The following is a 12,958-nucleotide window of genomic DNA, read 5'->3' as shown; positions in this document are numbered from 1 at the left end:
CACTTTTTTTGGGTCACTATTTGTTTAATAAAAAATTGTACAATGTACAGTTTAAAGAAAAATGTTCGTTCTTTTTATCGTTTCTGATTCCTTATGTAAAGCCCCGGACTCACTTACCGGATAACGCGAACAGACGCCGTACGGATAACTTTTTTTCAATCCGTTCATGTCCGTAAGACGTCCGTTCTTTATCCGTTAGACGTCCGTACATATCCGTTTCATGTCCTTTTAGCGTCTGTTTTATCTGTCGACGTCCGTTCTGTCTGGTAGAACATTTTGAGTATAAAAGTACCCGTTGAACGTCCGGTAGGCGTCCGTTTTTTACGGTAATCGTCCGTTCCGTTTCCGTTTTTTATCCGTTACTTGTCCGTTATACATCCGTTGAAGATACGCTAGACCAGTTCACCAACGGACTTCTACAGGGCGTATAATGGATAAAACAGACGATGAACGGATTTAAAACTGACATGAACGGAAGGATAACGGATAAAACGGATACGTTCCGAATGTAAAACGAATAAATTCCCATTGAAAATTTCGCGTCAGAAATGCCAATTATTGATATGTCAAATTTCTTGAATGTTTAAGCCCAGGTCACACCTTACCGGATAGCGCAAACTGACATCGAACGGATAACTTTTTTCAATACGTTCATGCCCGTTAGGAGTCCGTTCATATCCGTTATACGTCCGTCCATATCCGTTTCATGTCCCTTCAGCGTCCGTTCTGTCCGGTGTAAAATTTTAAGCATGTTCAAAACTTTGAACGGACGTCCAACGGATGAGGTGTCCGTTTAACGTCCGGTAGTCGTCTGTTATAAACGGTACTCGTCCGTTTCGTTTCTGTTTTGTATCCGTTTCTTGTCCGTCATTCATCCGTTGGAGGTCCGGTAGACCAATTCAACAACGGACTTCTATCGGACGTATAACGGACGTATAACGGATAAAAATGGTGATTTACGGATGTGAAACGGACATGAACGGTGGAATAACGGATAAGTACCGAATGTTAAACGAATAAATTTAGCGTTTGAAATGCCAATTGTTGGTATGTCAGATTTCTTGAATGTCTTGAATGTTTTTTATTCATGATGGATTGTGGAGTAAGAGCACTTCTTCACTATCAAGCAGCTCTTATTTAGGCCAGACTGAACACAAATGTTGCAAATATAATCTACTAGATTATAAACTAAAACTAGTTACACAGACACTTTTTAATTATTTTAAGGTCAAGTGTATGTGATATTGCCGCCTTGAATTTTTCGCTTATATTGTTCTTCCGTTTTATCCGGTACAGTTTCCGTTTGGTGTCTATTTTATGCGGTACTCGTCCGTTGGATGTACGTTCGACATCCGTTCTGTCCGGTACTTTTCCGTTTCTCGTATGTAACATATCCTGTGTGTGTCCGTTAGCCATTCGTTACGCGTCCGTTTTTATATGGTCAGTACACCAAGGGACTCCCAACGGATACAAATTTTGTCAACGGAAAACATTTTTTCATTCGTTCGGCGTCCGTTCGAGCTATTCGTTTAGGTGTGACCGCAGCTTTATTATCGCTTATCTTGTTCGTCCTTTTTAACCGTTACGCTTCCGTAATGTGTCCGTTTTATGCGGTACTCGTCCGTTATATGTTCGTACGACATCCGTTCTGGTTGGTACGTTTCCATTTCTCGTTCGTTGCACATACTGTGTCAGTACACCAACTGACTCACAACGGATAAAACATTTGCAAACGGAAATTTTTTTTTATATTCGTTAGGCGTCCGTTCGAGCTATCCGGTAAGGTGTGTGACAACAGCTTTAGGAGGTACAGAAACAATGTAGGAATAGAAAATAAAAAAAATCAGAGTACAACTACCATTGTTTATATTAGATTAAACTCAGTTGTAAGGAATAGTGTCATATATATATAATCCCAACCAATTTGGACTGAATAAAAAATATGCAATGCACGATAGAAAAATTACTAGCATGCTTTCCATACACGGCATCCTCAAATATCCAGTACTTTAGTTGAAACCATTTTTATATCTTTTTCTGTATGTATGAAATGAAAACCGAATAGCCTTGGTCAACACCTTTAATAAGAGCTAAGTTTGGTTCAGAACTTAGCCGTAGGGAGTTGTCGAGGAGTACCGAAAGCATCTGTGGTTAAAATTAAACGTAGGTTAAGGGACAACTTTGAACCCCTGTGACGGCAAGACGGGCCCGAATCCCAGAAAAATATTTATGCGGTTTATAGCCTAGTATATTACCTTTGAAATAACTTAGGTTCGGTTCCGAACTTTGCCGTAGGGATATGCCGAGAAGTACCAAATGTGTGGTTAATATAAAAAAAATACCTCGCTAATTTCAAAGGATGATGACCGAGGCTATTTGCCACTTAAATATTGTTCCTTGATCCGGGCCCGTCTGGCCACCACAGTTTTAGTTATAAGTAAATCATTTGTACTAGCACATTTGACAATGAAAATTCCAGTTTTAAGCGCATACGATACAGTTACAGTGGAGGTTATGACGTTTCTAACGTAAAATTTTATTTTCGCGACGTCAAACTGTGACATATCGGGAAAAGATGCATTTTTCGACTGATTTAACTTGAAAACGATTTTTTTGAAAATACTTGTGAACATTAGAAAAGAGATAACCATTACAAGTGTATAGAAATGTAATTTTGCTATCGTGCATTAAATCTATTATTGACAATGGTAGTTGTACTCTAGTCATACATTGTTTCTGTATATACTTGTCATAAGGAATCAGAAACGAGAAAAAGGATTTTTCATTAAACAGGCAGTGTCCTCCGAAAAAAATGGCTTCTATCATTATTGGTATTTAAAACAGACTGAAATCTTTAAAGAATCACTGCAAGCCGTGAAGTTGGCGAATTCCGCTGTTAAATTATATTTCATAAAGATTTTGAGATTTTTGGAATGTTTGAGTCTCATACAGCTTTTTATGTGTTTAGACATTTTGTCAAAATTGGCTGCTGGAAAAAAGTGGCTGCTATCTTTATTGGCTGCTAAAAGTGCCAGCTTAAGACTGGTTTTAAATTGGCTCACTAGTCACCTAAAACAATAGTGAAATTGGATCATTTCAACAAAATTTTACCATAATTACGGTATCTACTTGTTTATCAAGTTTGTTTTATGGGTGGCCATTTAAGGCATGTTACAATGTTCAAGATCGTGTTGCGACCTCTAGAAAAACTACTCATATTGTTAAATCGCATTATTAAGACCTTAAATACAATAAAATTTGAAATATGAAAGAATATTGTCAAAGAATTTAATTTTGGATGTAACGTGTCTTCTGATTGGCTGACAGTGTTTTGTTTATCATCTCATAGACATAATTCTGTCATGTGACCGTGACGTCATCAACGTTTTTTCATGATTTACGCCGGTTTAAAATCAAATTTAGAATTAAATTATTAGAAATGATTGTAATATTTTTTCTGTCTATTCAAAATAACATACAAAATGTGGTACACACTTAATATTTACACGCTACGCGGGTAATTCAGTGTGCACCACATTTTTGATGTTATTTCTTCATAGACAGACAAAATATTACAGTCATTCCTTAAAAATAAAAAAAATAAAAAATAAAAGGGGGGTTCTATCCACAAGTGCCTGTGCCTTTTCTTTGTTCCTATTATAATTGTCCCCCCTTTTTTTCTCATTCTGATGAATGACGACCGATCGCTTGGTTTCATTTGTATGTTGTGTCAGAGGAAAATTGCTGCAGATTCATGTTTTAGTTTTGTAAGATTTACATCAGAAACACTTACCATATTCGAATCCACATATTTGTCGTTGGATAAGTTGCAAAATACTGCATGTTTGGAATAGTAGAATTATAATCGAAATGCTGTGAAGACATGCTTTGATTCCGGAAAAAGGACCTGGAAAATGGTGACAAATGCGTTCACGATACTATCAAACTGCACTTTGTTAGATCCAGGAAATACCACAGTAGATTAAGCGAATTCGCATCACGGAAAATATTTCGCAAATCACAAACCCGCTGTAAGTTCTTTCACGTTTTCAAGGTCTCTATTCAAAAGTCACGCTTAGACCCTTTCCAGAAATATTCTGACTTTGATCTCATTTTCATGGTTCATTGGTCAATGTTAATTTGTTTTTGTTTCGTCTGTTCTTCGGTTACTTGAAGGAAAAGGAGAACTTGTAAGGTGTAAATATTTGTCTTGAAGATGTCATCTTACTAGGCTTGAAGTTATTTCATGGTTTATTGCATTGATCAATGTAAAATTTCACTGATTTGGTCCATAGATACATGGGGACAGGAAATTTTTTGTTAGCCCTCCCTCGTTTTTTTTTTAAAATCTGTTATTTTTTTCCATTAATTTCAATTATTTTCGTGTTTTACTGTTTAATGTAAACATAAATGTACTAGAAATAACTTGTATTTGCTATTTGCCATCAATTTCAAGTTTACCATCCGCAGCGGTCACTGATATGTTACATAGAGCTCTATGATTTGATCTGTGTTCTAGATACTATAAGGATAGTGAATTATATTTGGTGTATGGCATACTTGTTAGTGAATTATATTTGGCTTATGGCATACTTGTAATGTGTATTTGTCCGTATGGCAGGTGTTTGTTGACATTAACCATTTGTATAGAGCTCTATATAATATATCAGTGACAGCTGCGGATAACAGATTTTGGAAAAGGGGAGGGCTAAAAAAATGTCCTGTCCCCAATACCTATGGTTTGGTCTGTGTTTTAGATACATTTGTTTACTATAAGGATAGTGAATTATATTTGGTGAATGGCATATTTGTAATGTTTATTTGTCCGTTTGGCAGGTGTCAGTTGACATAAACATTTGTTCATTAATCATTTCTTTTTTAATATATAGTTTGGAGAGTTTCTCAGATACTATAAGTGATATTAAAGTCATGTATACATCTTCAAGTGTTGCATTGAATGATCGCATGGTGTACATGACTGTCTGTCTGGTCGGCGTCATCTTTCCTTGACCTTATTCATTTGTCACAGTTCTTTTTTCTTTATGGTGCTTGCTTCCGAGATACTTTTAAAAAGACGTTTACTTCATTCGGTGTATGGCATTAATTTTGTGCGGCCTCCATGTCTGTCTGAAAATATTATCTAACCTTGACTTCATGTAAATTGATAATTGAAATGTTAATTTGTTGAAATGCTTGAAGTAAAATCTCTCTGTTTTGATTTCAAATAAATTCAATAATAAACACTAAAACATGCAAAACATTTAGTGTGTCCAGTCTTGTTATAATAATTGTTACATTCAATATATAGGTTCCTTATAACGTTATTCCTATAGCAATAATCAATACACAAGTATTTAATCTAGAGTTGTCTCATTGGCACTCATACCACATCTCTTATTTACACAGGTACATTGGGTCAAGATGATGTATTCTGCTCTCCCCTTTTAATTTTGTCGAGGCAATATTTTTTCAAAATTCTAATTGCAAGTTATTTTTCGTATAAATAACGCTTAGCTATCTATTCCCTTGCCATCTAAAGTTATAATTGACTTATTTGTGTCGTTTTACTATCCAGCTATTTTTTTTTTTTGGCTTTTATGTCAGTAAACTATATAAAAGTCGAAAATATAGCTGGAGGGGAGGGCATGATACATCATCATGACCCCATCTCAATGTGCTTATGTTTAGTAACAATTTAATTAAATCTAAAAAATCTTATTTATATGTCGAATTTGTTCTAATGTTTTTCAAAAGCAACATAAAAAACAACATTATTTTAAAACAGGTCACGGTACTTTTGCTTTGTACATTAGTTACGTCAATAAAGGGATTATATGCAAAGAATAACAAAACAAAATAAAAAAAATTAGTCGGGTGTCCCATAGAAGAACGACAATACTCGTTCTGTTCAGACATTCTAAATAAAGAATGCAGTAATTGTGTATTAACTAACAAATGTTCTACTTTTTTCATTCTTGAAATGCATAATAAAAACTAATAAAAAATTACTACCAAGAACAAATATCGAATTTTTGATTGTACTACCGGGACAAAAAAAAAGCGAATTGATCAATTAATGTTTTTAAAAAATGTGTGGACTTTAACGGTGTTTTTTGTGGACTTTAGCGGAACTTGTTATTGTGGACTTTTACGGTGTTTTTTGTGGACTTTAGCGGAGGTCGTTTTGTGGACTTTAGCGGAAAGTTTGTGGACTTTAGCGGCGTTATGGACTTTAGCGGAAATTTGTTGTGGACTTTAGCTGTGTTGTGGACTTTGGATGAATTGTGGACTTTAACGGTACCACAATCATCCAAAATGTCCAATGTATTGTAAATACACCGCTGTCATACATTTTTGTGACACAAAAGAAGCTTAGCGGACGGAGAATTTATTAAAATATAGTGGTTTTGGTTTCATTTTTCTCCCCGTTTTATAGATTTGTTTTTGTAAATGCTAATGCATCGTTATCAATAAAACTATACGTGTTATTCGATCACGACGATAAAGAGTGATGATTTTGGTCTGAAACTACAATGCAAGGGACGCACCTCGATATGCGCATACGTTACAGAGAATAACACAAGGGAAATCAAGTTCAGATATTTTTAATGAAAAATTTGATGAAGACTTTATTTAAATAAATACTTTGATACAGTTTCTGGCTGACATACATTTGTTCAAATGATAAAAAGAATACTCATGGTTGTTGTGATAATTCGTAATGTATTTTTTTATTTGAGGAAATGATTGTGTTCGGCTTTTGTATAATTTTGAAATATCAACAAAATGGTAATGTGTTTTTCATGAAAACGATTTCCCCCGCGAAAATATCAGGAATTGTCTCGAGTCCTTTGTTTGCAGGTTACACTTGTGTAAAATAGACATTGTAATTTCCAATATAAACTCCTTTGTATGTGGTTTCAATAAAAATGAAACTATAGGATTGTGCGTCATTTTTATTCATTCAAATGCCCAAATTTCCCTACAATTTAAGCTTATTCTAAAAGTTAAACTACCCGTTCCTTTTCTTTGGGTCTTCATGAAAATTTATTTTCAAAGGTGTTTGGCTGTATTTGTACTGATAAAGTTTCAAAGTTCTGTCTCTATCAGAACCCACTTGGGAATCATATTTGCACATGAATATTCAATAAATGCCAAGAGAAATTTTAAACAAACGCAAACGTTGATGAGGTTTATGACTTTGGGAAGGCATTTTAATATCTGTTCCGGAAAAAAGAGATTTCGTTGAGAGCTGAATTGTTTCCCGTATAAGCTTATTTATTATTGCATAACATTTTAAGAGCCAGGAACTCCAATTCTGTATGTTTATTGATCACATGCATGTTGCAATTGTAATATTGCAAGTTAACTAAGCTTCCATATATTTAACTCCAAAGACATCTGGCCATTTTCATAACTGCAAGAGGTAAATCACCATCCTCTTCATGTTCAACAAAGTTGAAATCATGTAAAATTATAGAATTTTTAAATTCAAATCTAATTGTTAAAACATTTTGTGATATCTGATTCATCAAGTTCCAAATGTTTTAACAAAAGTTAAGCAGTTGAGACAACCTCGGTTGTTTTTTGGGGGTTTGTGCCGCTCAGTCTCTTCAGATTCCTATGTGTGTTTTTGTACTATTGTTTGTCTTTTGGTCATTTTTCATGGCAAAATCAGTTTGTTTTGGACTTTTGAATATCCTTTTGGTATCTTTTACCTGTCTGTTTAATTCCAACATTTCTCCGCCAAAATGAATCATTACTAGTATTATTATACAAAAAAAACATCTGAGTTTCCTTGATGTTGAAATGAACAATTCAATTTTTTTTCTCCTTTTAAACTAGCACCAACTTTTATGTGCAAAAGTGACGTAGTCCTCAGAACGTTTCCCAACGGAACAATCCCCCCTTGTTGTGAATTGTTTTTCTAGAAGTTTCCTTATAAAAAAGTCCTGTCTCGTCCATGTTATAAAATAAATTACAAAAAAAATAGGCAACTTCAGCTTTTATTAACACTTTGACACACGTGACCGTTTCACCCGACATCTTCAAAACAGTATTGTTTCGCGTGAGAAGAGACACCCACGACCATTTAAAAGGTTTAATATCTTATTTATGTAATATCATTAGATAATGGTAATGTTAAAAATACTTTCTTTAAATGAAGAAAGGTGTTTAGGTATTGGCAAAATGACAGACTAGGGTATTATCTCTTCCTATATTTGTTTCAAATCATGCAATTGGCAATAAACACACATAATTCCAATATTTAATTTCTCAAACATAAAAACAAGCTGGATGATATTCTTCTTTTTTTCTTTCTATTGTTGTGTAGTAGACTTTTCTACTTAAATATTATTAAGTTCCCCAAGGATTCTAGTAGAGTCAAATAATATATATCAAAAAGAAGATGCGGTTGCTGTTATCCATTTACTTACTTCATATGAAAAATTCTACTAATAGGCTTTCCACCGAGTGCTGATATAAACCTTTATCGGTGTTCCCACTGTCTGTATCACTCTGCTCACCTTTTCATAAAATTGCATATCACGTCTTTTTGATGTTAAATACGTTAACCCGTCCTTAATTACTTTGACCCGGACATATTACCGACGTCATAATGAATGAACCGACGTCGACAAATTTGATCCGAACTTATCAAGTCATCTTCCGGTTTACTTAAAAACAAAGAAAAACACGTGTTTCTATCATGAAACTAAAATGTACACAAAAACAATACGATAAATTGATTATTAGATTTTCATCATATTTATATTGTAAAATATCAGCTGCTTGACACAATTTGAAGACTTTATGAACTCGTTCGCTGCGCTTACTCGACAACAAGCTTCATATTGCGAATCGCAGCTGATATTTTACAATAGCAATATGCAGATAACCTGATAATCGGTACATCTTCTATCGCAAATATAATATCGCTGTTCTTACTGTGACTAAACAAAATGTTAGTTCACGGAAAAGATTTAAAATAAGGTATTCCTAAAAGTAATTGACATTCATCGATAAATGAATACACAAGAGGACCTTATACAGAAACATTTAACGGATATCATGTAAATTTTTTTTTTCTGTATTTATGTAAATGTCGTTATCCTTTCTGTCACGTTTATATATCATTCTCTGTAAATACCGAAGCATCGTCGATAATAAGAAAAATGATGCAGGTTTATCATGGCAATGAAAACTAAAACTTTTGTGATTTGGATATGAAAAAACTCCTTTATTTGTCTATATTTTATAGAACACACAAGGGAAATGAAATTTAGAAACATGAAATGATGAAGTTGATGCAATCAAAATGTTAATAAATGGATAAACACCGCAAGACAAACAATTTCATAGTAATCAAACATCATACAGTTAAGTGATGAAAAGTGTCCGTTCGGTATTGTACTACTCAGAACTATTAAAAAAATGTTTGCTATAACATGGTTTGTTATTTTGGTAGCTGTTATTTATTGTAATGGGAACTACGAAAGAAAGCGATTGCTAAGACAGAATTTGTCTGAACATTACAACCCTGAATTGATTCCGATTCTGGACTCTCATCACCCATTACAGGTAAATGTCAAACTTTACGTAATGGCGCTACAAGGACTTGAAGATAAATCACAAGTTCTGACAGCGTCAGTTTTCTGGTACTTTACATGGAAAGATGAAATATTCAGATGGGATCATTACATGGAATATAAGAACATATCAAGACTGACAGTTAAAGTCAGTGATGTATGGGTTCCCGAAATATATATTGTAAATGATGTAAGGGACATGCCTATTAGAAGTACTGGAGATAATAAAGAGTATGTGATTGTCAGATCAAACGGTTACATGACATGGTTTCCAGCAAAAGAATTGCAAACTTCATGTGCAGTTGATGTTTCAAAATATCCATTTGATACACAGGCATGTACCATCATAATGGAGGCCTGGTACCATGACAACACAAGCTTTTTTCTTAACACAATGGGATCTGGAATAGAAATATCGGAAGTTCACTTTGTTGAAAATGGAGAATGGGACATTCTTAATTTATCAGCATATCCATTCCAGTACCAGGATTATGCGGATAATTCGTCTGCTTATTCATGTATGCATTATACTTTAATTTTGAAAAGACGATCTTCTTACCATTTAATTACAATAGCGTTTCCATTTGTAATTCTAATGGCAATTAATTTATTGGTTATCGTCATTCCAACAGAATGCGGCGAAAAACTGGGATTCTGTATGTCACATTTTTTGACAATGATTGTGTTTCTAAACTTGATAGCTCAAAGCATGCCTTCCTCGTCATTTACGATTTCGTACCTAAAATATCTCATCAGTTTGCAGATTTTAGTAAGCGGAATAACAATTTTAATAGTTGCAATAAGTATTTATTTACAAACCCGAAACATAGAAGATAGACCTTCCTGTTTAGTTAGAATCATTTTTAGTCCGATGAGATATTTCCGGCAGAACGATCGTAAGAAGCTTTGCATACGAGCTCGGGATTCTAGACATGAAGGCTTTATCACATGGCTTGACATTGACAGAAAAATTAACCGTGGTTTGAATATTTTACTTTTACTAAATGTGATCGCTACTGTTTCCTTATTTGTATTTGTGATTATTTAGCATCAAAATGGAGATATGACAACTCGTACGTTCGTTCTATATATGTCATTTCAACACTTATCAATAAAAAGTAAGCAGATCATTTGTAAAAACATTTTACTATATAATTGATTTGCATTGTTTATTTAACTTATCTTCATAGTAGAAATTGATAAATAAACTTATTTAACGAATGTTGTCCTACTAGTCTACAGTCGGAGCATTTCTTGAAGATTTTTTAAGATCAATAGCCAGGCCTTTTATACTTATGATTTTCCTTGAATAAAAAGATTGATGTTTCATTCTTTTCTTATATTTGATTTGACTATATCAGAGGAGTTCATATATTTATGGGAAATGAGTACTTGAGTCTCTTTAGCTAGCCTTGTAGAGCAGTTTATTGTTATGAAAGTATTTATATGAATAAGAAGATTTGGTATGAGTGCCAATCAGACAACTATCCATCCAAGTCGCAGTGTGTAAAAAGTAAACAATTATAGGTCAAAGTACGGCCTTCAACACGGAGCCTTTTCTCACATCGAAAGCAGGCTATAAAGGGCCCTACAATGACTAGTGTAAAACAATTCAAACAGGAATACCAACGTTCTAATCTATATAAAATACGAGAAACGAGATACACATATGAACAACACCAACAAACGACAACCACTGAATAATACACATTATTGAAAATATTTAAAAATTTAAAATAAAATACATCCTGTTAAAGCCAAATTTTATCTTTCTAGTTTTATTGACACATTCCAGAATAAATGAGAATGTGTCTTTCTAATTGAAATTATCAATATAGGGATATAAAATAATAAGAAACTTTTCATTCAATGAATAGTATTTGTACGAATAACAAACATTCTCTTTGGTAAAAGATGATGATCATTTGTACAAAATCAAGAACCTACGTAGATTATTATCTGTAGCACGGACAGTAAACTCTTTGCAAGAAGTACGAAACATTTTGAATTATAAACAAATTCAAGGTTGTAACCATATTCATGAAACTGTAAATAACCTTAATACTTTGAACACTAATTATAAATTCACTTTTATTATAAATATCGAAAGTTCAAAAGAAATTTTATTCAATTTTAGAAAAAAATGATCTTGATGCTCTGTAAATATAATTAAATACAATTTGCGTAATATGAAGCAGTAGTTATTTTGGCGACAAAATTCCATAGTTGGCAGAGGAAAGCTGAATTTTGGCTTGGGAGAGAGAATGTCATGTATCGATGGGACCTATATAAGCAAAATAAATCTTTGTCCACATTCTCGTTTTTACCAGGAAATTGAGTTGTTATCTTAATTCCATTTAAAAGGGTCTTTAGACAAGATTCCAACCTTGCACTAGCCAAAAGTATACCCTGAGTAGCATTCAAAGGTATGCATCGTCGACAGTGGTAATGTGAATGTGCAGTTATTAAAAGAGTGTTGCTATTGAGGGCACTAAGTACCGTCTAAATAATGTTAGGTAGTAGGAATTTTAGTTAAAATGATTTTTTTTTATTTGCAGCTATAGACCAGTTTTCTGATTTATTTAAGGTCACCCGATAATCTTTTGAAGTTGAATTAAACAAAGGTACCAGCCCAACAGTTTATACAATATTGTATTGAACATCCAGATGTCATTATTTCACTAATGAGGGTTCTTTAAGGAGATTTATTCATGTGTAAACTTGACAGATATACAAAAACTGATAAGTCAAAATTCAAAACAACGTTTAATACTTATAATTCCAGTGAAATAAAAGAAAATGTATGTGCAGATAAAAAATGTATGATAAACTTTTTAGTTGCTGTGATGTTTACCAATGAAACATGACTTAGTATTCAATATTGGAATAAATGTAACGATATTGATGCGTAGGCCTATATTACACAATCTAGATATAATAAGATTAATATCAAGAATTTGTAAAGGAATTTAAAGATTTTATAAATCGACAAAAAACTTCTTTTGTATAAATAATGTCTCCTTCAAGATGAATCAAAGCTTTTGGTAAATGTACATCGAATTTCTTCATCTTTAAAAACAAGGTTTACAATGAAGCTTACTGGATACACGATTCAACAAGCAAAATTTTTCACTGTTGTTTTGACCAAAAATGCATGCTCCAATAATAGACCTAATTTTAGAACTTTGTCATCATTTAGATTTTGACTCACGATTGATCATCAAAGATTGCCCCCCCTTATTTAAATGTAAAGCCTGATTGCTGTTCCCTCCTTTTTGGGTTGGATAAAGGTTACTGTTACTTTGTCCCCATTGTTGGTTTAAACTAGCTCTTGGAAAATCCGTCAATAAGTCTCTCAGGGTTTTCAG

At 33.4% G+C, this 12,958-nt stretch overlaps 1 protein-coding gene across 1 annotated transcript; it reads left to right on the top strand.

Annotated features, from left to right (window-relative positions):
* Positions 1 to 9,603: 9,603 nt before the first annotated feature.
* LOC127728994 (neuronal acetylcholine receptor subunit alpha-6-like) lies at positions 9,604 to 11,753 on the top strand. Its single transcript, XM_052236569.1, has 3 exons — positions 9,604 to 10,108; positions 10,292 to 10,393; positions 11,728 to 11,753. Exons 1-3 carry the CDS (start codon positions 9,604 to 9,606, stop codon positions 11,751 to 11,753), a joined length of 633 nt encoding a protein of 210 aa, XP_052092529.1.
* Positions 11,754 to 12,958: the final 1,205 nt, after the last annotated feature.

The sequence above is a fragment of the Mytilus californianus genome, unplaced genomic scaffold (genome assembly GCF_021869535.1).
Source record: "Mytilus californianus isolate M0D057914Y unplaced genomic scaffold, xbMytCali1.0.p SCAF_2, whole genome shotgun sequence".
NCBI lineage: Eukaryota > Metazoa > Mollusca > Bivalvia > Mytilida > Mytilidae > Mytilus > Mytilus californianus.
Note: the sequence above shows the minus strand (reverse complement) of the source record. Positions and strands in the feature narration are given on the sequence as shown.